The sequence below is a fragment of the Lissotriton helveticus genome, chromosome 12, assembly GCF_964261635.1.
Source record: "Lissotriton helveticus chromosome 12, aLisHel1.1, whole genome shotgun sequence".
NCBI classification, from domain to species: domain Eukaryota; kingdom Metazoa; phylum Chordata; class Amphibia; order Caudata; family Salamandridae; genus Lissotriton; species Lissotriton helveticus.
The window spans coordinates 819,021,690-819,047,021 of NC_136073.1; the positions used below are offsets into that span (position 1 = coordinate 819,021,690).

At 52.8% G+C, this 25,332-nt stretch overlaps 1 protein-coding gene across 3 annotated transcripts in view; it reads left to right on the forward strand.

Annotated features, from left to right (window-relative positions):
* ZNF687 (zinc finger protein 687) overlaps nt 1-25,332 on the forward strand; it is a 259,083-nt gene that overhangs the window by 146,463 nt on the left and 87,288 nt on the right. For all 3 annotated transcript variants that reach the window (XM_078670295.1, XM_078670294.1, XM_078670296.1), the window contains exon 3: nt 9,110-9,288. In XM_078670295.1, the coding sequence (XP_078526421.1) occupies nt 9,110-9,288 (179 nt within the window). The remainder of the gene's footprint in view (nt 1-9,109; nt 9,289-25,332) is intronic.

The following is a 25,332-nucleotide window of genomic DNA, read 5'->3' on the forward strand; positions in this document are numbered from 1 at the left end:
AAGGTTGGCCGCGGCAGCGCCAGCAGGCTCTCAAGATGGTTCGGCAAAGGTGGGCCGCGGCAGCGCCAGCAGGCTCTCACGATAGTTCGGCAAAGGTGGGCCGCCGCAGCGCCAGCAGGCTCTCAAGATGGTTCGGCAAAGGTGGGCCGCGGCAGCGCCAGCAGGCTCTCAGGGTCTCTTCAGGTTACCGGCAATGAGTTCTTCTGGTGTCGGCCGTGACAGCGTCAGTAGGGCTTTCCAGTCCAGGATACAACTGCCGTCCTACTCCGGGGCTGGCCCAGATATAGGACTGGAGTCCTTTGATGTCCGGGCCCTCGCGCCTGGGGGTCAGAGGGGCCGGGAAGATGGTGTCCAGACACCCAGCAGGGGGGTGGAGCCAGCACCCAGGGATGCCGGGGGCGATTGATACCAGGCGTCCGGGGACGGTTGGAGGGCCATCGAAACTCCCCTCCTCCGGGATCTGTCGAGTGGCACTCGACCACCTGGGTAGATCTTGGCGCCTCGATGTCGGGGCTTCGCTGGGGCCGGGGCCGCGTGTTCGTCACGTGGTGGTCCCAAGATGGAGTCGGGCGGGGCCTCGTGCTCAGGACGTGCTGGGCCCTGGATGGAGTCAGGCCGGTGTGGTGGTCCGTGGTGGTAACCGGACGGGTAGTGTTGGTGCGTGCAGGATCGGGCGGACGGGGCCGCCCGGGCTCTGTGGAGGGCTGATGTCGTCCGGGGCCCGCCACTCGGGAGGGGTAGGACCACGCCATGAGGCCGGGTCCAACACGCGTCCCCCCCAGCTGAAGGCAGGGGAGAGTCACCCATCTTCTTGGGGATTCTCCTCGCCGAGGCGTAAGAATCGGGACAGGCCGTCAGCATTGGCGTGGTCGTTGCCGGGGCGATGCTCCACCTTGAAGTCCATCCCTTGGAGGGAGATTGACCATCGCAACAGTTTCGGGTTTTCTCCCCGCATCTGCATTAACCACCGTAGAGGCCGGTGGTCGGTCTGGACCCGGAAGTGGGTGCCGAAGAGGTAGGGCTGGAGCTTCTTTAGAGCCCACACGACGGCGAAGGCTTCCCTCTCGATGGTGCTCCATCGCTGTTCTCTGGCCAGCAGCCGCCGGCTGATGAAGGCAACGGGAAGGTCGGCCCCTTCAGGGTTTACTTGGGAGAGGACCGCCCCAACGCCGTGCTCCGAGGCGTCGGTTTGGACCACAAACTCCCGGCTGTAGTCGGGGGCTTGGAGCACAGGGGCGGTGCACATAGCGGTCTTTAGGGTGTCAAAGGCTACTTGGCACTCGGCGGTCCAGTGCACCCTGTGCGGTAGTCTCTTGGAGGTCAGTTTTGTGAGGGGCCCCACAATGCTCCCATAGTTTTTGATGAAGCGCCGGTAGTATCCAGTGAGCCCCAGGAAGGCTCGGACGGCGGTCTGGGTGACCGGGGGCTCCCAGGCCTGGATAGCGTCAATCTTTGGCTGGAGGGGAGCCACCTGACCGCTCCCTACTTGGTGGCCCAGATAGGTCACGGACCCTTGTCCTATCTGGCACTTGCTGGCCTTTATGGTCAGTCCGGCCCGACGGAGGGCCGTCAGGACCTCCTGGAGGTGGGTCAGGTGCGCATCCCAGCGGAGACTGTACACCGCAATGTCGTCTAGGTAGGCGGCGCTGAACTCTTCTAGCCCGGCCAGCACTCTATTCACGAGTCTCTGGAAGGTGGCCGGGGCGTTTTTCATGCCGAAGGGCATCACCTTGAAATGGTAGTGGCCATCAGGGGTCGAGAAGGCTGATCGCTCTTGCGCTCCAGGGGTGAGGCCGATCTGCCAATACCCGGCCGTGAGATCGAAGGTGCTGAGATACTTCGCAGCCCCCAGGCGATCGATCAGTTCATCCGCCCGGGGGATGGGATGGGCGTCGGTCCGGGTGACGGCATTCAGCCCCCGGTAGTCAACACAGAACCGGAGCTCCGGGGGCGTGCCGGGGGCGGCGGCTTTAGGGACCAGGACAACTGGGCTGGCCCACGGACTGTCGGAGGGTTCGACTACCCCCAGTGCTATCATCTTGGCCACCTCGGACTGGATGCAGGCCCGCACTCGGTCGGGCACTCGGAATGCTCGGTGTCTTACAGGCGGGCTGTCTCCGGTGTCTACATCGTGGACACACCACCGGGTGACTCCAGGGGTGAGGGAAAACAGATCTGCAAACTGCCCCAGCAGCTGCCGGCAGTCATGGTGCTGCTCCGGGGTCAGGGTGGAGGAGAGCATGACCCCTTCGATGGAGCCGTCCTTCTCAGTGGTGCTCATGAGATCTGGCAAAGGTTCGGAGTCGTCTTCAGTTCCGTCATCGGTCGCTAACAGCAGACTTAGTTCGGTGCGGGCAAAGTGCGGCTTGAGCCGGTTAGCGTGTAGAACCCGGAGGGGGTTCCTGGGGGACTCCATGTCCACCAGATAGGTGACGGGGCTCTTGCGCTCCACCACTTTGAAGGGCCCTGTCCACTTGTCCTGGAGGGCACAAGGTTCAACCGGGGACATGACCCAGACCTGCTGGCCCGGTTCGAATTCGATGGACGAGGCGTTCTGGTCATACCAGCGTTTCATCTCCTCCTGACTGGCTTCCAGGTTGGCTTCGGCAAGTTCCCGGAACTTCCGAGTCTGGTTGCGGAGGGTCAGGAGGTACTGGTAGACATCTGGTGGAGCACCTCGGACAGCCGTCTCCCAGCCTTCTTTGACCAGGCTGAGGGGGCCTCGGACCGGGTGCCCATACAATAGTTCGAAGGGGCTGAACCCCAGGGACTTCTGGGGTACTTCGCGATATGCAAACAGGAGGCAAGGCAGCAGAACATCCCATTTGCGTCGTAGTGGCTCCTCTAGGCCCTTGATCATTCCCTTCAGTGTTCGGTTAAACCGCTCCACAAGTCCATTCCCTTGGGGGTGATACGGGGTGGTGAACTTATATGTGACCCCGCACTGTTGCCACAGAGATCGCATATACTTGGAGATAAAGTTTGTGCCCCGATCACTCACGACTTCTCGGGGGAAGCCGACTCTGGAGAAGATCCCCATTAAGGCTCGGCCTACTACTGGGGCCGTGATGGTTCGGAGGGGGATGGCTTCCGGATAGCGGGTGGCATGGTCCACCAGAACGAGGATGAAGCGGTGTCCTTGAGAGGTGCGGGGGTCCAGGGGCCCCACGATGTCTATCCCCACTCGCTCGAAGGGGGTGGTGACCACGGGAAAAGGCTGGAGCGGGGCTTTGACTTCCCCCCTGCTCTTCCCGCTGGCTTGACAGGTCGGGCAGGATCTGCAGTGATTGTGCACATCGTTGCGCATCTTCGGCCAGTAGAAATGAGTCACCAGGCGGCTGTAAGTTTTGTCCTGCCCCAGGTGCCCGGCGAGGGGCACATCATGTGCTAAGTTCAAGAGGAAGTCTCTAAATCGGAGGGGAACGACCAGCACCCGGCTGGCCCCTAGTTCGGCAATCTTCTGCTCACTGTAGAGAAGGTCGTTGTCCCAATAGACCCAGTGGGACCCCGCAGGGTCTCCAGCGGCTTGAGTGGCGGCTTGTCGTCGAATTCCCTCGAGGGAGGGACAGGTGCTCTGTTCTTGTCGGAATTGTTCGCGGGTGGGGCCACCTTCTTGGCGCCACTGAGCTAGTTCTGGAAGGTGGCCGAGCTCTGTGATTTCTTCATGGCTGGGCCCCTGGGGGCTGGGTTCAGGGTCGGCGTCCTCGGGGACGGCGGGCGGTGGAGGTGCGGGCCACTCCGGCTCCTCGACCGGGGCTTCCTCCGTTGGGGTGGAGGCCCGGGCGGACATGGAGCGGGTGGTCGCACAAACCCACTCGGGAAGGCCTAGCATCCCCAGATGCTCTCTCCGCTCTACGCCGGCCCAGAGGGAACTTTCCAGGTCGTTCCCGAGGAGACAGTCCACGGGGGCATCGTCTCGGACAGTCACTTTCAGCATGCCCGACACCCCTCCCCACTCGAAGGGGATGCGGGCCATCTGGCACAAACTTTCAGAGTTGTCCGCCGACCGCACGGGGCACAAGACGTTGGGAAGAATTTGTTCGGGGGTCACCAAGTGGCAGCGGACCGCCGTCACGCTGGCTCCAGTATCCCGGAGGGCTTCGGCCCGGCGTCCATTGATGGTGACCCATTGGCGGTATTTCTGGGTGTTACCTGGGATCGGGTCCCGGGGGATCATGTCTCGATCACCCAGGCATGCTAAGATCATGGCTGCGGGCTCCCACTCGGCCTGCTCGGTGTCGTCGCCCTCTTCTTCGCCTCCCTCTGCACTCAGGGCGGCGGCCGCGATCTGGCGGCTCGGGGGACCGGTGGTGCCGGGTCGCTGGTTCATCGGGCAGAGAGGGTCGTTCGCATAATGGCCCTGTCGCTGGAATCTGTGGCACGTAACATTCGGGCGGGGCCCGGGTCTTGCTGGGGGGCCTCCCCTCCAACCCGGGGATGGCGACGGGGAGGTAGGGGATGACCCCGCGGGGGTGTCTCGGCCCCTGCTCTGGCCTCCTCCGCCGCCTCGTGGTCGGTGGTTCCCCGGGGATCCCCGGCCGTAGTCTCCCATCGGACTCCGGGGAACTCGATTGCTCACCCATCTATCCGCCTCGACAGCGAGTTTTCGTGGCTCTGTCAATTTGCTGTCGAGGAGGTGCTGCCGGAGTTCGACGAAGCAATTATTGGAAAGATGCTCCCATAGGATGAGGTCGACCAACTGCTGGTAGGTGGTGACCTGACAGCCTCTGATCCACCCTTCGAAGGCTCTGCTGTAAAAGTTCACATACTCCACCCAAGTGGTACCGGGGATTTTTTTACAGTCTCGGAATCGCTGCCGGTACATTTCGGGGGTGAGTCCGTAGCGAGTGAGGAGGGCGGTCTTCATGTATTCGTACGAGGTCATCTCGGCGTCGGGGAGCTCTAGCAGGGCGTCTCTCCCCTCGTTGATGAACTTTCCCCATAAGCCGGCGCCCCAGTCTTTGAGGGGTACTCGATGGGCGGTCATGGCGACCTCGTAGGCTTTGAACCACTGTTGGATGTCGTCGTTCTTATAGTATTCTTTGACGACCTCCTTGGGTATGTGCACCTTCGTGTCCACCGGCGGGGGTGAGGTCTTACCCCCGGCGGTGCCGGGTTCGGTTGTCTTGGCCTTGATTTCCAGTTCTTTGAGGCCGCGCTCATGCTCGAGCATGAGTTTCTTTTCTTCGAGGTCTCGTTGTCTTCGCCTTTCTTCTAGGTCTCCTTCTAGCCGTAGTTGCTCGAGGGCTAATTTCCTTTCTGCCAGCTGTATCTCTCCTTCTTGTCGGAGTCGGGCGAGCTCCAACTCGTGGAGCCGGTTCCTCTCTCGTTCTCGGGCGTCTCCGTGGGGGAGGCCCGTGTCCAGGTTTGCGGGTCTTTCCCCCGCTGGGTTCGCGTCGGTCTCCGGGCGCCCGTTCGGGCCCGGGTTATCTTCATTCTGGGGTGGGGCGTTATCGGCGTCCGCCCAGGCTTGCAGGGCTGATTTAAAGTCCTCTTTGGTGTTGAGGCCCGTGGTAGCGATGCCTAGGTCCTTGCAGAATTGTTTTAATTCCTTGTGGCTGTAATCTTCCATCTTTTCTTTCTGGAATTCCGCAGTCGGTCTGGTTTCCTGAGTAGTCATGGTCGCGGTGTGTTTTTCTCGGTAGTGGGCGAATTACTCTCTGTACGATCTGCGTCGGCTCGGATCCCGTCGACTGCCACCAATGTTAGACGTCCGGGGGGGGGGGGGGGGGGCAGAAGATACCTGACTGACCACCCCTAGGTCCGCCTCCCCGTCAAGAGGTAGCCGAGCGTTACTGAGAGGCCTCCTGGGTGAGAACCCTCTCCTAGGATGGCACAGCAGAGTAACCACACACTACACATGGACACCACACCAGAGGTCGAGTTCGTAAGCTTTATCAGGAAATAAAGGCTGCTGGTTCCCAGCGATATGTACAAGTAGACCGAGGGGTCTGTAAAGTCTCGTAAAAGGGGGTCAGGGTAGCGGGACAGTCTCGGTTGGGGGGTATGAAGGGATACCCTGCGCACAGCTCTCAATCCTCGAGCCGGGGGTTCCGAGAGGTTGAGCCGCGGCAGCGCCCGCCGGCTCTCAAGATGGTTCGGCAAAGGTGGGCCGTGGCAGCGCCAGCAGGCTCTCAGGATGGTTCGGCAAAGGTGGGCCGCGGCAGCGCCAGCAGGCTCTCAGGATGGTTCGGCAAAGGTGGGCCGCGGCAGCGCCAGCAGGCTCTCACGATAGTTCGGCAAAGGTGGGCCGCGGCAGCGCCAGCAGGCTCTCAAGATGGTTCGGCAAAGGTGGGCCGCGGCAGCGCCAGCAGGCTCTCAAGATGGTTCGGCAAAGGTGGGCCGCGGCAGTGCCAGCAGGCTCTCAGGGTCTCTTCAGGTTACCGGCAATGAGTTCTTCTGGTGTCGGCCGTGACAGCGTCAGTAGGGCTTTCCAGTCCAGGATACAACTGCCGTCCTACTCCGGGGCTGGCCCAGATATAGGACTGGAGTCCTTTGATGTCCAGGCCCTCGCGCCTGGGGGTCAGAGGGGCCGGGAAGATGGTGTCCAGACACCCAGCAGGGGGGTGGAGCCAGCACCCAGGGATGCCGGGGGCGATTGATACCAGGCGTCCGGGGACGGTTGGATGGCCATCGAAACTCCCCTCCTCCGGGATCTGTCGAGTGGCCACTCGACCACCTGGGTAGATCTTGGCGCCTCGATGTCGGGGCTTCGCTGGGGCCGGGGCCGGGGCCGCGTGTTCGTGACGTGGTGGTCCAAAGATGGAGTCGGGCGGGGCCTCGTGCTCAGGACGTGCTGGGCCCTGGATGGAGTCAGGCCGGTGTGGTGGTCCGTGGTGGTAACCGGACGGGTAGTGTTGGTGCGTGCAGGATCGGGCGGACGGGGCCGCCCGGGCTCTGTGGAGGGCTGATGTCGTCCGGGGCCCGCCACTCGGGAGGGGTAGGACCACGCCATGAGGCCGGGTCCAACACTTCCCAAATGATATGGAGGTTGCCAGGATTTCGCCATATGCTTCGGAGAAGAATATCTTATTTAGGAGCCTTAATCTGTCGGCATGTCTCCTAAATCCTGAGTGCTTTAAACTGTTAACTTACCACAAAGAATTACGGCCATTATAAAGGAAGCCAGAGGGCCAGCAACAAGAAAGTGCTATGTTGCAATAGTGGCACATTTGTAAGATGGCGTCAAGATAGCAGCTACCAAGCATAATAAACACGAGGGCCTCATAATTCAGTACTTCTTTTATTTGTTAGTCAGTAAACTTGGGCATAAAGGGTTTTTTGGAAGGAACAGAGAGAATGCACCCGCACCAGAATTTCCACTCCAAGTTGGAATCTAAACATTGTGTTAGTGAGTCTCAGCCAAATTCATTTGAGTTTGTGCATAAAGCAAGTTTAATACATTTGACAATTGATCAGGTTTTTGAGTCAGTGCTGTTTCTTTGTTACGATGGTATAGTGAGACTCCAGATTTAATGATTTAACAGCCTTTCTTAGAAATACCTAAAGAGTGGCAATGAGAACTAATCGAAATATTAATTCCAAACGTTATATTTGATGTTCGTGTTAATCAAACAGTAGGCCCCTTTTTTTTTTCTTTTTTTTTTATTGAATTATTTTACTTCCATTGCCCAACTACTCCCACTGAAAGAGTGTTACAGCCTCTGGATAGAAAAGTTGTTACATACAGTAAGCCAGGTTAGGCAAAATCAACAGTTTTTCATGGCACATATACTTCAAATTAACAGGAAAAGCAGTTACCAAACGAACTATAGCTAGATGGATTGTACATCTAATCCATCTATGTTGTTTTTCAGCTGGTGCGGTACAAGGTGAGACCAAGGGCTTATTGCACAAGAAAATGGGCAACATTGGCATGTATTAGAAATGACTCTATTAATCTAATTTGCTTGGCAGCAATGTGGCCCTCTACACTTCTTGACAAGGTATAATTGTGTTCATACATATTAAGCCTCCGACCTGAGCTCTAGAAGGCCTCCTCCAATGTTGGGAAATGATTACATTCTCAACATGTGCATGTAGAGTAGGCTCAAGCTGCAATTTAAGCTTATTTTGTACTTTGGGGACAGTTCTCCAGTCTATGTGATCCGGAGGAAAGTCTGGCACAAGAGGAAAAACCAAAAGTGAAGATCTCTCATTATTCATGTATAAAGAAACATCGAGAAAAACAGTAAACTGAAGATGCCTGTTGGGACATTATGGGCGTGCGTTTGATGTCCTATCCTAGAAAATTGTAGTAGCTGTGCCTGTTGGCGAAGCTTAGCATAAAAAGGTTTTTTTGAAGATGTTGCCCAGGCCCAACCATTAGACAACAGAATAGTGCACTGCCTGGGATACTAGAAGAGTTTCAAACTCAAAAGGATTGTTGCAGGTAACTAGTTTGCTCTTTCCAAACCCACGTGGTCCTCTGAATGTGCACCTCACCCATTTTTATCTTCTCAGTATGTGCACATCTGAGCCTGTTTCTCTCTATATATGCACCTGTCACTGCATCTAATCTAACTGTTCGCAAACCTAAATGCTTATTTTCACGTGCACTTTTTGCCCCCACTCTAACCTTTCTGTATGGGTGCATATTTGGATATTCCTCTCCTATGCACACACCCTCACTCACCCAGTTCTGTTGTCTGCATGTGCACATCTGGGCCTTTTCCTCTCCTGGATGTGCAGCTCTCATCCATCACTATTCTCACCAAGTGCCCTTGCAGCCACGCTTATTGTGGTCCTGTGACCTGCTTTTATTCACTTATCGTACGCCCACCTGTGTTTGCTGCTTTGTGTGCGTGCACAGTGGCTCAACCCTACATTTGCTACATGTTAGAACTTGGGTTTGCAACCTGCCTGTACTTACTTGTGATTACCTCCATTCTCTTACCTGGTATTAAAAAAAAAAAAAAAGTTTTTTAGGTGAATGTGACTAAACCTATCCATATATTTCCGAATATTTGCCCCTAACCCTCCTAATTGTCATTTTCTTTATTAACTACAGTCTCTTCGTCCTTTTCCGGGTTTTCGCCTGCTACTCCACTCCAGATAATTGGCCCCTTTACTGTTCTTGCTTGTGACCCACTTGTATGCTTTTCTGCAGGTTTGCTCTGTGTGTCCTATGATGATGCCAAACAGCTGTAGTTTCACAGCCCATACCCGAATGCACAAAAATCGCCCACCAAACGTCTGTCCAGAATGCGGGGGCATTTTTCGCACAGAGACCTACCAGGCCCACTTGAAGGAGTCATGCCTACATTTCTCGAGGAGGGTGGGCTACCGGTAAGAGACCATTCTGAGTGTGAATCTTTTCAGCCTATTATTTCAAGTGCAGATTTCATTTGTTTGAGGGAAGGTAATGAGAAACATCAGAAAACGCTGGTCTTTTTTGAAAACTGAATTTTAATTATGAAAATGTGTCTGATTAATTTTAATTATAGAATTGCGTGACATTTAATATAACTTTCCTTCTCTTATTTGGAAGCCCTCCATGTTTATTTCTGATCAACACCTACATCCTTGTTTTTTTTCTCTGTGCTCAATGAATTAATTTTGTGAACAGGAAAATTGAATTGCTTTAGATTGTTGCAAATTAGGGGTGCATTGTTCGATCACTTGGACAGGATGATCCATTGATCATGAATGATGCTATCGAGAAACTTTTTAGGAGCTTTTTCTGCTTTACTGGAGGGCGTTTACTGCCAATATTCAGCTTTCCAATCAGTACAAATTGAGTACCTCGACCAGTACCTTCAGTGATTTGACATATGTGGAACAAACAAGACATGAAGCGTAGACCCTCCGTGATGCGCCTTTACCTGCTTGGATGAGGATTCCTTTCCTGGGCTCCTTGCTGTCAGGAAAGGAGAGCCAGGATGCAGAAGCCTCTTAAGATCCTTGAAACTCCTTGATGACCAGCATTTTCTTACCACATAATAACTGCACAAGGAAGCGTGACTCTGACTAAAAGTGAACCAGTGCTTGGTGACTGAGCCTTGTGAGCTCACCATGTCTGTGTGAACAACTAAGAATGCTCACCCAAGGGTGACACAGATGTTGTGGTTGGGGGTTTTGAATGAATGAATGTTGCATTTGTAGAGTGCAGCTTTCACTCCGGGGAGCATCATGGCGATAGTGCAGGAAAACCGAGACTTGAGAGCAGCAGAGCGGTCACAATTAATCTGATGAGTGAAAACACTAGATTGTCTGGAGCTACAAAGATCCATGTTTTCAGGAGTTTCTTAAAAATAGTTTTGCAGCGTGAATCTTTCTGGATTCACTATGCTGTGCATAATTCCGCGGTCTTGTGGTTGGGTCCGGATTCGTAGTCTTTTCTTTGGTTTTTTTAGTGGTTTTTTTCGTAGCCCAGATGGGCGTCGGCGTCACACCCCCTTGGGTGTAATTCCGGTGACGTCGGCATGCTTCCTGCGGAAGCTCCCACTCTTGGGCGCCATCTTCAGATTCTTTTTTTCCGCGGTCGGGTCTGGATCGTTCCCGTTTGGGCTCCAGACATTTTTGGAGAAAGAAGAAAGGAAAAGACAGAAAACACAAGGAGAAGTCATCTGAAGACTCCAGGGGACTTCATCGACGAACAATCAGCAAGGAGAAGGCGTTTTTCATCAAGATCCTCGACGACCGTCGACGAACACGCAACCAGGGAGCCCCTGGACGCTCGATGATGGACAACACACCGTTCAAGTTCTGCCGTAACTGCCACCACAAGTACGCGCAGAAGGACCAGCAGCCGGTTTGCAACCTTTGCCTACCGGTGGACCACGAAAGCGGAGACTGCAACGCCTGCTCCGCCTTCGCACCGAAGACCCTCCGTGTGAGGGAGAGACAGAGGGTAGCGCACGCCACCCTGCAAGGGAAGGCCCCGACTCCGTCCCTCTACGAACTGGGGATGTCCTCCGAGGAAGAAGACAATGCTGCCGCCGAAGACGACAGCTACACGGTCGTAGAGACCGATTACACGAAGACTTCTGATAAGGTAGGAGACTCTTCGGCCCCCAAGAACCCGAGAGACTCTGAGTCTCTCAAAATCGAGGGCAAGACCCCGAAAGCGCCGACGCCAAAGAAGTCGGCGTCCGCGACTACTCACAGGCCCAGCGGATTCTCCGAGAAGGAGTCCCCGGCGCCGAGAGCTGCTGATCAGCAGAAAACGTCAAATCGTCCCCGAAAAGGATCGTTCGACGCCGAGGGAGAAAGACCCTAAACTAACGACGACGACCAGAGAGCCAAAACCCGGTTCGACGTCGACGTCGAAAACTTCGACACCGAACCAAGCGCCGAAAAGAACGGCTGATCCATCCGACGCGGAACACGCGGCCGAGATGGAGAAGAACAGAAGGCGCCTCGAGGCCGAAATGGAGAACATCATGCAGCGGAAGAAAGATTTCGACGCTAAGATGAAAGCCTTCACGATCCCTCACAAGACCAAGCCACCGGTGGTGGAGGTAGTCGAGGAGGAATACGAGATCGACGAGGTCGCCGAGGAACAAGACCAGGACGTCGAGGTGGTCGACGACGAAGAAGGGTAAGAGAATCCCTACGATAGTTACAACTATGGGGAGGAAGAGGTCAGCAGGACGGACGCAGAGTCGGCACCCTCTGACCTACAGGAGGTAGATTACATAGATGTCGACACCGACAGCCCGGAGGAGGCGGACGACATCGGGGCCTACAACTCGGTGATAATATCTGCCGCAGCAGCATTCAAGCTCAAACTCGACGAAGAGAAGCAGAAAGCAGACTTCCTTCTAGAGACATTGCTCCCAACACAAACAAGGAGCCAGTACCTTCCAATGCTCGACAGCGTCTTGGCCCAGGGGAAGGAAGCATTCAGGGAACCCGCAACATGCAAGGCAGTAACTCCCAGAACAGAGAAAAAGTACAAACATTCCTCAAAGGACCCAGCCTACATTCAGGGCACGGTCTCCGCAGACTCCATTATCACGGCCACAGCAAGGAAGAGGGCTAACGTACCCACTACCTCGGGTCCACCACTGGATAAGGAGAGCAAGAGGATGGATCTGGTGGGCAGAAGGATCGAACGGAATGCCGTGACCCACTGGCGCATGGCTAATTCCAACGCCCTGATAAACAGGCGCATGTACCAGATCATGGAGGAGCTGGGGCAGTTGGTGAAGGACCTGCCCCAGGATGCCAGGCAGAAGGCCGAAAAACTGGTTGAAGAAGGGAAGAACGCGGCAAATTCTTGCCTTAAGACGGCCCTAGATGGGGCAGACACCGCCAGCAGGCTCATGATGATGGGTGTCACGGAAAGGAGACACGCCTGGCTCAGGATCTCAGGTTTCAAACCGGAGGTGCAACACAGCATCCTGAACACACCGTTCAACGGCGACACGCTTTTCGGAACAACAGTTGATGAAAAGCTCAGTCAACTAAAGAAAGATAACGAAACAGCAAGATCCATGGGAGCATTGCAGTTCAGAGGCAACAAAAGGGGCACCCCGTCACGGAGGCCCGGCGGGAGAGGTGGAAACCAGCCAGGTACATCACACCAGGCTTTCCAACAAGCGCACCAGGCAGACTCGCAGGCTCAACAGGGGCAGCAGAAGCAGTCCTGGCAGTACCAACAAAGAGGCCAGTCCTTTCGTGGGAGAGGAAATGGACGTGGACAGAACAGAAGAGGGGGACAGCAGCCCGCCTCTAAGTGACTTCAAAAAACTCCGTGTGCCCGCCCACAAAAAAGATCCCAGGGGGCAGCACGTACAGAGGGGTCAAGACAAACTAGACATTTTCGACCACATGACACCAGTGGGAGGAAGATTAAGATTTTACCTCCGAGAGTGGAGAGAAATCACATCAGACAAATGGATCCTCAACATTATCCAATTCGGATACTGCATAGAGTTGGAGGGGAGCCCAACAAGCAGAAAACCAAAAAGAAAAACACTAGCAAGCAAGCAGCTGCAGTGTCTTCAGGTGGAGGCAAAGGAACTCCTGCGGAAGCAGGCCATAGAACGGGTACCCTTCAAGGAAAGAAACACAGGAATATACTCAACGTACTTCCTGGTACCAAAGGTAGACGAGACAATGAGACCCATTCTGGACTTACGGTTCCTGAACAAATTCATAAGAACGCAAAAATTCAAAATGACCTCCCAGCAAGAGGTGCTCCCACAATTGCAGACCGGGGACTTCATGGTCACAATAGACCTCAAGGACGCCTACCTGCACATCCCAATGAACAGAAAGCACAAACACATGCTCAGGTTCACCATTGGAGAAAGCCACTACCAGTTCACGACACTGGCCTTCGGGCTAAAATCAGCACCAAGAGTTTTCACAAAGTGCCTCGCAGCAGTCGCAGCGCACCTACGAAGGCAAGGAATACACGTATACCCTTACCTGGACGACTGGCTGGTGAAAGCAAACTCATACCAGAAATGCAAGCAGCACGCACATACAGTGACGAGCACGCTCATAAGCCTGGGGTTCTCCATCCATTGGAAGAAATCATCAATGGAGCCGGAACAAGTCAAGATCTTCCTGGGAGCACAGATCAACACCTTACAGGGCAAGGTGTTCCCCAGCGAGAAGAGGGAGAGGGCGCTGGTGAAGGAAACTCGCCTCTACCGGAAGGGACAAGCTCGGACAGTGAGGACTGCGAGCAAGATCATGGGCATGATGGCATCATGCATCCACCTGGTACCAAATGTACGACTCCACATGAGACCCATTCAAGAATGGCTACAGGAGCAATGGTCACAAGCTACAGGCGGTTGGGAGGATCTAGTGGTTGTAACGCACGCAGTGCAGAAGGAGATGGCATGGTGGACCATGGAGAACATAACAAGGGAAAGCCTCTAACGCCCCCAACGCCAACAGTGACCATTACCACAGACGCATCCCTGAAGGGATGGGGCGCTCACATGGAGGAGCTCAAGGTGAGGGGACTGTGGACGCCAACAGATGCGGCAAAGCACATCAATTACCTAGAACTGACGACAATCTTCCTTGCACTGAAAGCCTTTCAAACAAGACTGTATAAACACAAGGTGTTGATACAAACAGACAACACCACTGCGATGTTCTACATCAACAAGCAGGGGGGCACACAGTCAGTCCCGCTTTCAACGCTGGCGCAGGAGATATGGAGATGGGCCATCCCTCTCAAGATAGACCTGCTAGCCATACACCTACCAGGGAAGGACAACATACAAGCCGATTGGCTCAGCAGGCAGACATCGGCATCCCACGAGTGGGAGCTCAATGCTCAGGAGACAAGGTACCTGTTCGACAGATGGGGGACACCATCGGTGGACCTGTTTGCCACACGCCAGAATGCAAAATGCCAAAACTTCGCATCCAGGCAGCCCGAGGAGGGGTCACTGGGGAATGCCCTATGGATAGATTGGTCAAGGACATTTGCTTACACCTTTCCCCCGATACCACTGATGCACAGAGTGCTGAGCAAGTGCAGAGCGAGCAACATGACACTGATACTGGTCGCGCCACAGTGGGCGAGGCAGACATGGTACTCGCAGATCATGGAGATGACACAGGGTGCACCCCACAGATTCAGCAGGAGGAAAGACCTACTCTCCATGCAGAACGGGGAGGTACTACATCCAGAGCCAGAGAGCATGAGCCTAGTAGCGTGGCTCCTGAGGACATAGAGTTCGCACATTTGAGACTGCCAGAAAGCACCCTGAGGGTCCTTCGGGAGGCACGAAGGCCCAGCACTCGGAAGTGCTACGTTGCGAAATGGAAAAGATTCACAATATGGTGCAGACAAGAAAGACTTCACAATAAAATGAAGAGGGACTCCACAGTGCTAAGGTACCTGACGCACTTGCTGGAGAAGAACTTTAGCTCATCCTCTTTAAGAGTTCACTTGGCAGCGATAGTCGCCTACACAAGGGGAGAAACGTGCAGGAGTTTCTTCACATCACAGGTGGTGAAGAGATTCCTAGAAGGAGCGAAAAGGATCGCACCACCCAAGCGGGTGCCGCCACCTGCATGGAACTTGAACACAGTCCTAACGGAACTCATGAAAGAGCCCTTTGAACCACTTCACAAGGCCTCCCTAAAGATGCTAACTATGAAAACAGCCTTCCTGGTTGCAATAACGTCCTTACGCAGAGTAAGCGAGCTTCAAGCGCTGACGCTACAAGAACCCTACATACAAATACACAATGATAGGGTTGTGATGAGGACTGACCCACACTTCATGCCGAAGGTGGTATCCAAATTTCACATGAACCAGTCTATACAGATACCGAGTTTTTTCCAAAAACCAACAACTAGTGCAGAGCGAGCTCTGCACACCCTGGACGCCAGAAGGGCAGTCATGCACTACATTGAAAGGACAAATGGACACAGGAAAACAAAACAGTTCTTTGTGTCATTCGCAAACAGCTTCATGGGGAAAGCAGTAACCAAAAAGACCATTGCACGATGGATCGCACAGACAATTCAACTCTGCCACAAGCGTGCAGGACAAGAGCTGGCAGAGGGGACACGTGCCCACTCCACTAGGAAGAAGGGCGCTACAATAGCCTTCCTGGCTAACACACCCATAGAGGACATATGCCTGGCGGCAACATGGGCTTCGGTGCACACGTTCACGAAGCACTACTGTGTGGATATACAAATGAACAAGGAAGCTCAAGTTGGACAGAAGGTGCTACAGCACATATTCAACACCCAACGCTCATCTTCCACCCAGCCGCCACAGAAATGAGAAACCGCTACAAAATCTATGCACAGCATAGTGAATCCAGAAAGATTCACGCTGCAAAACGAATAGTTTTCTTACCTGTCGGTGTAGTTTTGCAACTTGAAGATCTTTCTGGATTCACTAGCGAACCCACCCACCTCCGCCAGAAAGATGAGGCTGGAGAGAGAAGATGTGGTTAACAAAAAAGAAAGGATTTTTAAAAGTACAAAGCGGTAAAATATCGACTAAATAGAACATTGCCATTACTTCGGAAACGAAAGAAACACGGAAAAAAAGAACCCGAAGATGGCGCCCAAGAGTGGGAGCTTCCACAGGAAGCATGCCGACGTCACCGGAAATACACCCAAGGGGGTGTGACGCCGACGCCCACCTGGGCTACAAAAAAAACCCCCAAAAAACCAAAGAAAAGACTACGAATCCGGACCCAACCACAAGACCGCGGAATAATGCACAGCATAGTGAATCCAGAAAGATCTTCAAGCTGCAAAACTACACCGACCGGTAAGAAAACTATTCGTTTCTGACTGGGGGAGTCTGAGATGGGTGGGTAAGCTGTTGAATGCTTAAGTCCCCAGGACTGGCATCGATTTGCCCCCTCTGGACGTCAAATGAAAGCTGGTGGTGATAGAAAGTTTTCAGATGATGATCTTAAGCATTGGGTCACATACGGTTCGATTCTGGACCTGAGGTATTTAGGTCCTGTTGACCTGAACGTTCTGGAGGTGATTACTAAGATCTTAAAGAGAATCCTTTTATGTATGTGCAGCCACTGTAGGGTCTTAAGCGCTGCTTATGAAGAGGACCCTTGGGGCAATTTTAGTACCAGGCGGGCTGCTACGTTTTAGACTATCTGTAGTTTGATCAGGACACCCTTATTGGCTCCGGCGTACAGGCTGTTGCATTAATCTAGACGGGACAAGATTAGGACCACTGCAACTGTCTTTCTAGCTGTGCCTGTTAGCAGATCGAAGAACTTTTTAAGGGACTTTATCATATGAAAACATGTGCCGGCTACAGAGAGAGCTTGCAGATGGAAGGACAGTGAGGTGTTGAATCTTATCCCCAAGTTCCTCACAACATCCACTGTTTTTGGTGGAGGTGAAGTGTAATTCGGCCACCACTGTTTGGGCATAAAGATGTTAGATTTGCTGAGCAGCATGATCTCAGTTTTTTGGCTATTGCATTTGAGATGGTTTGATTGCATCCAGTTGATGACGGCGGAGAGGCAGCGCTGGAAGTTTTCCTCTGCTGCAGTAAAATCTTTGTCTAACGTTAGGATTAGCTGAGTATCATCAGCATAGGAGACAGTCTCAATGTTAAAAGATGAAATCAAGTTAAGCAGAGGGGCCATATATACATTAAAGAGTGTTGGGCTCAGAGCCGTGCCCTGTGGGACACCAGAGAGCAGTGGTTTCTCCGTCAATTGGTAGTGGCCGAGGGTTACTATTTGTTTCCTACTCTCTAGAAAAGATTTCAGCCAGGCCAGGGCCCTATGCAAAATGCCACATGATGCTAGTTGGTCTCCCAGGGTGCCATGGGAGACCGTGTCAAACGCGACCCATAGATCCAACAAAATCAGCACTGCATTCTTCCCTTGATCCAAGGTGAATTTCACTGTGTTCGAGGCATGTGGGCTGCTAAATTCATATCTTAGCATTAGATCGCCGCCTAGTGTTGGGCTCGGATGATTGCACATTGTTGTCCTGGAAGAGTCTTCGAAGTATCCTGAGATAGGTGGCTCCTCCCCTGGACTACAGTGCGCATGGGCATCGGCTCCATCCCCAGATTGTTTTTTTCCGCCATTGGGTTCGGATGTGGTCTCGACGTCTTACTGTCGGAACCAAGTAAAACTAACTTTTAGCGGCCAAAAGGCCTCGATTTTATTGCGTCGGTATTGTCTGCGCACGGTCTCGAGTCTTCCGTCTCTTGAAGCCGGAATAAGCGGAGTTTTCTTCGCTCTCTGAACTTTGAGGCCTTCTCATCGCGACACGACTGCAAGCCTTTTCGGACATGGAGCGGAGCCCGTTTAAGTACTGCCCGCTCTGTGGGTCCAAGTACCCACACATCGATCTACACCCCGTCTGTAACAAGTGCCTTTCGCCTGACCACGACGACGGAAAGTGCAAATTGTGTGCGCAGTTCCGCTCAAAGAAAACTCTCAAGCTTCGGCGCGCGGTGCGCTTGGAAGCTAAGCAAGCGGCCCCGGATCCGGAGAACATCTTCGGCGACCAGGACGAAGAGGTCCAGGGTCACCATCTACAAATCTCCCCACCAGAGACGGAGGTCGAGGCGGATCCAGGAGACGACGACGGAGTCGCGGGTCAAGGCCTTGAATACGTCGAAGAGGTAGGAGACGACGATGAGATTTATGGGGCCGCGGCAGACAGCTCGGGGGACGAGCTCTGCCCCGAAGGTTACGAAGATACCGACCGGGACACGGGATCGCCTGTCGGCCTTACCCAAGACCCGTTGCCGCAAGCCACAGCCCCGCCTTCGGGCCCGGCTACGGACTCACTTGCTGAGCAGTCTGTTTCGAAAACTAAACTGAAACCATCGGGATCGACGACACCTAAAATGGCCGACCCGAAAACGAAACCGAAACTTAAGGACTCGAGTGTCCCTAAGATGGCTGCCGTGCCGGTGAAAAAGACGGTGCCCGCTACCCCATCGGCTCCGTCGACCTCCGGTCCGCAGAAGCCGAAGAAGTCCGTCGATTCCGATGCTGCAAAATCGAAACCGACGCCTGAGGAGGGGTCCTCCAAGAAAGATGGTCGGCACGGGTCAGCGGCTACGACGCCGTCCAAGCCCGCCAAAGTCGGCTCCAAGGAGGCTACGCACAAGAAGTCTGCGCCCCGGACTCAGGAATCGGAGGCGCTGAAGACGGGTTCCGCGCCCAAAGCGCACAAGGCCCACAAGGACGTCGGATCCGAGGGACCGATCAGACCATCCTCGTCAGCGACGAAACCCACTGTGAGTGAGACGTCCCTCATTGCAGACTCACTGCAAAGAATCAGGGAGAAAGCCTTTGCCCCGTCGGCTCCGATACCATCGCCGCAGCCGCAAAAGGACACTCCGGCAAAGCCTTCTGGGAAACTTCTCTTTCTTTTGCCACCTAAGGAGGCGCCGAAAGCGTTTTCAACCAAATCGGCTCCGAAACAAGTTTCTTCGCCGGCTGGCCCGCTTCCACGTCGGGTACTCGAATCAGAAGACGATTCAGAGCATTTCATCGACGCTGACACAGGCAAGCTGACCCTCTATAAGAGGAAAATCACTTCGGAGCCAGTGGACTCCTATGTCATCCCACTGAAAAAGAAGAGGGTGCCCCTTGACGCCTCAGGCCTCACGGAGCCAATCCAGCCTCCTCCAAGACGGAGCCCTACTCCCTCCCCAGAACACTCTGCGAATGAGGGGTATGATGAGGACGAGCAGTACAATTTCCCTATCGATGAACCTGATGCACAACCGGATTCATACGATGACACTGGTGACCAGAACACCCAGGGTGTGGGGCAGGACCCGCAGCTCTTTAATGCACGTGCATCCCCGACTGAGGACTCAGCAGGCTTTCATGCACTACTTGAAAGGGCGGCAGCCAATCATGATGTGGACATGCATGCCGACCCGGTTGAGGAAGACTTCCTTTTCGACACCTTTTCAGTCTCTGAAAGGACAGTAAAGACACTTCCTATGCTAAAAGGAGTCCTCAAACATGCTGGGGACATTTTTAAGGAGCCTACAAGAGCGAGAGTGGTCAACCCTCGCATTGAAAAGAAGTACAGGCCTGCACCTGCGGACCCCGCCTACATCCGGGGACAATTGCCACTGGACTCTCTTGTGGTCGCCAATGCCAGGAAACGTGCCAACTCCCAGACAACGGGTGAAGCTCCTCCCCCGGATAAGGAGTCCAAAGTGCTAGAGGCAGGGGGCAAAAGAGTAGCTGCACAGGCATCAAACTTTTGGCGCATCGCCAATACACAGGCGCTCTTGGCGCGTTACGATAGGGCACACTACGATACCCTAGAACAGGTTGTACAACACCTGCCTCCACAGTTCCAAGAAGCTACACAACTGCTCATTAACGAAGGGAAGCTAATCTCAAACGCAGCCATCAAGTGTGCGCTTGACGCTGCAGATACAGCTGCTAGGGCTGTCAACACTAGCGTTATGCTGAGACGACAGGCGTGGCTACGCATCTCAGGCTTTAAACCGGATATTCAGACAACAATTCTTAATCAACCGGTCAATCCCGATAGTCTGTTTGGTCCAGATGTTGACACCACCCTAGAGAAAATAAAAAAGGACACGGAAACTGCTAAATCCATGGGCGCCCTGCAGTCTCAACAGTTTCGTGGCAGCAATTTTCGTCGCTCAGGTGCACATGGGGTCACCAGAGGACAAATGGGTCAACAATCCCAGTTCTCAAAAGGTGGGGCACAATCCTCGTTCACGAAACAGAACAAGGGAGGTTACAGGAATAACAGCAACAGAGGTCGCGGCAGAGGAAACAACAACCCCCGCTCCTCTACTCCTAGCAAACAGTGACTCTCTGTCACTGCCCCCCGACCACCTAACACCTGTCGGGGGGAGACTACAGCAGTTCCTGCCCGTCTGGAAAAACATCACCACGGACAGGTGGGTGCGACAACTAGTCCAGTATGGTTATTGCCTAGAATTGAAATCCACTCCACCCAACATCCCGCCAAGGCAAAGGCCTATGTCCGCAGAGCACTTGCTCTTATTGCAGCAGGAAGTAGTGGTGATGCTGCAAAAGGGAGCAATCGAGCAAGTGCCGGTGGGAGAGGAAGGCACAGGGGTATATTCCCTGTACTTCCTTATTCCAAAGAAGGACGGATCTCTCAGACCCATTCTAGATCTACGCCCCCTCAACCTGTACATACTATCGGAACATTTCCACATGCTTACACTGCAACAGATTCTTCCCTTGCTAAACCAAGGAGACTTCTTAGCAACCTTAGATCTCAAGGATGCGTATTTCCACATTCCACTACACCCGTCACACAGGAAATACCTCAGGTTCACTATTCAAGGCAGGCACTACCAGTTCAAGGTCCTACCCTTCGGAGTCACAACAGCCCCGAGGGTGTTCACCAAGTGTCTGGCGACAGTAGCGGCGCACCTCAGGAGGCAGAACATCCATGTCTACCCCTACCTAGACGACTGGCTCGTACAAGCCAAGTCAGAGCAGCAGTGCGCCGCGGACATGTCAACTACAATTCACCTTCTTCACGATCTGGGTTTCTCCCTAAACTACCCAAAATCGCATCTTCAGCCGGCACATGTCCGGCAGTTCCTAGGTGCAACGATCAACACCCTGACGGCCATGGCTCAGCCAAACCAAGTCAGGATAGACAGCATGCAGGCCCTGATCCAAAGGTTCAGGCCACAACACTCGCTTCCAGCGAGAGTGTTCATGCAGTTGATAGGCATGATGGCCTCCTGCATCTTCATAGTCCCTCACGCACGGCTACACATGCGCCCGCTCCAGGAGTGCTTAGCGAATCAGTGGACACAGGCTCGTGGACAATTGACAGACCTAGTGTTGGTTACCAGTCGGGCATACGACTCTCTGCATTGGTGGAATCCACACAACCTTTGCAAGGGCCGACTGTTCCAAGAGCCTGTGCCGCAGATTGTCCTGACAACGCACGCATCTCTCCAGGGATGGGGAGCTCATGTGCTCACTTACACAGTGCAGGGACTATGGTCAGCGCAGCAACAGAAGATGCACATCAACTATCTGGAACTGATGGCAATCTTCATGGCGCTCAAGTCCTTCATTGTACATCTGTGCAACAAGGTCGTGCTAGTCCGGACGGACAACATGACCGCGATGTACTACATTCAAAAGCAGGGAGGCACCCACTCGCCACAGCTGTCTCATCTGGCTCAGAGCATGTGGAAGTGGGCCATTCAGAGGAACATTTTCCTCATGGCAGAACACCTCCCAGGAAAGGACAATCAGATGGCGGATCTGCTCAGCAGGTACAGCCATCAAATGCACGAGTGGGAGTTACACCCATCTGTCCTCCACCCGTACTTCCAGCAGTGGGGTCATCCGGAGATAGACCTGTTTGCCACAAAAGAGAACGCAAAATGCCAACACTTTGCCGCCAGGTTCCCTCACCCACAGTCGCAGGGGAATGCGATATGGATGAACTGGTCAGGCAAATTTGCGTACGCTTTTCCGCCAGCCCCTCTAATACCGCTGGTCGCAAGAAAGCTAAGGCAGCATGAGATGACTCTCATCCTAGTTGCTCCAACGTGGGCGCGCCAAGCATGGTACACCACATTCCTCGAACTCTCAGTGGTGCCGCATCAAAGACTGCGTCTCACGCCCAGTCTTTTGACGCAGAACCATGGAGAAATTCAGCATCCAGATCCGCAACAGCTCAACCTGGCGATCTGGCTCCTGAGGTCCTAGAGTTTGGGTACCTTAACCTGCCTCCAGAATGCATGAGCATCATCAAGGAGGCGAGGAAACCGACTACTAGAGCATGCTATGCTGCAAAGTGGAAGCGTTTTGTCATCTACTGTACAGCCAATGACAATCAACCCGCTTGATGCATCTATCCCCAACATCATCTGCTATCTGTTGCATCTTTACAAGTGCAATCTGGCGTACACTTCCATTCGGATACATCTATCCGCCATAGCGGCTTATCTTCAGAACAGGCAGCACCTCTCTGTCTTCAGAGTGCCCGCCATTAAAGCCTTCCTTGAAGGTCTGAAAAGAGTCATTCCCCCAAGGACACCGCCAGCTCCAGTGTGGAACCTCAATGTCGTCCTCACCAGACTGATGGGACCACCATTTGAGCCACTGCACTCGTGTGAACTCCAGTTCCTTACGTGGAAAGTAGCTTTCCTTATAGCTATTACGTCTCTGAGGCGTGTCAGTGAGCTGCAGGCGCTCACAATCCAAGAGCCATTCATTCAAATTCATCCAAATAGGGTAGTGCTACGCACTAACCCCAAATTCCTTCCGAAGGTGGTGTCACAGTTTCATCTAAACCAAACTATTGACTTACCAGCATTCTTTCAAAACCCGCAAACGGTGGCGGAAAGAATGCTCCATACCTTAGATGTACGGAGGGCGTTGATGTACTACATAGACAGAACACAACCCTTTAGAAAGACAAAACAACTCTTTGTTGCCTTCGCACCACAACACAAAGGCAACCCAATTTCCAAAGCAGGGATAGCCAGGTGGATTGTTAAGTGCATCCAGATATGTTATCAAAAAGCCAAGCGCACTTTAACAATACCCCCCAGAGCGCACTCCACACGCAAACTGGGGGCATCCATGGCTTTCCTAGGGAACATTCCTTTAGAGGATATTTGCAGAGCAGCCACGTGGGTCACACCACATACCTTCACAAAACACTACTGTGTTGATGTGCATTCCAAGCAGCAAGCAGCTGTAGGACAGGCTGTTCTCAAGACACTTTTTCAGGTTTCTGCAGCTGGCACGGGCAACCGCCGCTGATGGAGGGACTGCTATGTATTCTATGCTAAGATATGAATTTAGCAGCCCACATGCCTCGAACTGAATATGCTACTTACCAGTATGCATCTGTTCTTGGCATGTAGGGCTGCTAACATTCATATCGCCCGCCCTCCTCCCCGGTGCCTGTCGCAGCTGCAGATATACTATTGTATTTATTCATTAGCATGGACATCCTTTACACTTTTCACTCCATCTTCTGCCACAATGGCGAAAAACAATCTGGGGATGGAGCCGATGCCCATGCGCACTGTAGTCCAGGGGAGGAGCCACCTATCTCAGGATACTTCGAAGACTCTTCCAGGACAACAATGTGCAATCATCCGAGCCCAACACTAGGCGGCGATCTAATGCTAAGATATGAATGTTAGCAGCCCTACATGCCAAGAACAGATGCATACTGGTAAGTAGCATATTCATTCCGTGGTGTGTAGCAGTGCCGACTGAGTGTCCAGGCCTGAAACCTGATTGATTTGGTTGTAAAATATTGTCTTCCTGCAAAAAAGTTTGGTATTTACTAGTTTTACTGTTATTTTACTTATGCAGGGTAGAAGGGAAATGGGCCTGAGGTTCGAGAGAGTTGTGGGTCAATGATAGCATGAAGTATCTTTGGCGGGCAGGGGTCAAGAGGGGAGCCCGATTTACAGGAGAGGATGGCTTGCCGTGATTGTTCCAAACCAACCTCCTTAAAGAAATTAAGCTTGGGTCTGTTGTCATGATTGGATCCTTCCACAGTCATAATGGTCATTGACTTAAAATCTTTTTAAATCTTGGACTTTTTTTATCAAAGAAATCTGCAATCTGATCACAGAGGATTTGTGAAGGTGAAATCTCATGTTCAAGCATTTTAGGGTGTGTAAAAGATTTAATAATTTCAAAAATCGTTTTCTGATCTGATGCTGCCTAATTTGCTTAGCATGGTGGGTCTTCTTTCCTAATTTGATTTGCTGATGGTAGTTTTTGAGAGCAGCTCTAAAAAGTGTGAGCTCTTCTGGTGTTTAGCTTTTCCTCCATCTACGTCCCATTTTTCTGCAATGACCTTGTCATTTTTTTAGCTGTGCAGTAAACCAATATTTGCGATATTTCTATTTGGCGGGGCAGGTGGTGCAAAGATATTTCTAAGTGAGACCATCCAGTCGTTGAAGGCGTGTGTATCTAGTGAGGGGTCACCTGTTAGGGGAGGTCTACCTTGTTCTGCCACTGTATGCAGATTAGGATTTGTTAGCATTTTGTTCGATTTTCGCATAGTTTTGTGGCTCGTTTGTCCAGAGTCTTTCACGGAATCTGTATTAGAGCATCTGATCGTAAAGGGAATACATTTGTGGTCGGTCCAGGTTATATTGAGCGGGGATCCACTTTGAGTCTGGTGGAGTTTGTACAAATTCCATCCAGGGTGTGCCATATTCAGTGAGTCGGGCCAGCTATCTGCTGCTCGAGCTCCAGAGTCTCAATAGTCTCACCAAAATGTGTTTGCTCCCGGGTTGTCCGATAATTCTAGGTGTAGGTTAAAATCTCCAAGTAGAGTAAAATTGGAGTATTTAACCACCAGGGTGCTCAGATTTTCACCCAGGGTGTCTAAAAAGTTAAGACTATCGCCTTTGGGCCAATAAATCAGGGCTCCTGCGAAGGAGATAGAACTCTTGAGGTGAAAGCAGAAACCAAGACTTTCTGCTCCTTTAAGCTCTGTGAGGTCAAAAGTGGAGCATTTTAGTGTGTTACGGTTGATTATTGCCAGGCCACCCCCTCTTTGGACCGGTCTAAATTGTCTGGATATATGGTAGCCGGGAGGGAGGGCTTGTGCAATGTCTGAGTTACATCAATCTTTCAGTGGGTTTCCGTTCTAAAAAGACAATCCAAATTTTGGTTCGAAATCCGGTCATAAATGTGTTGTACATTCTTGCACAGGGACCTAACATTGACCAAGCCACCTAGTAGTTGCTTTAGGCTGATATCTGCTCTAGAGGCATAGTCCGGGGGTAGTCTTAATTCATATCTGCACCCCCTACATGTTACTGGGCCTTTTAATTTGTCCGTTTGTAGGTGGAAGAGGCATTTACTTACATGTGTATTTAGCACCAGGAGCGACTCTCTTGAA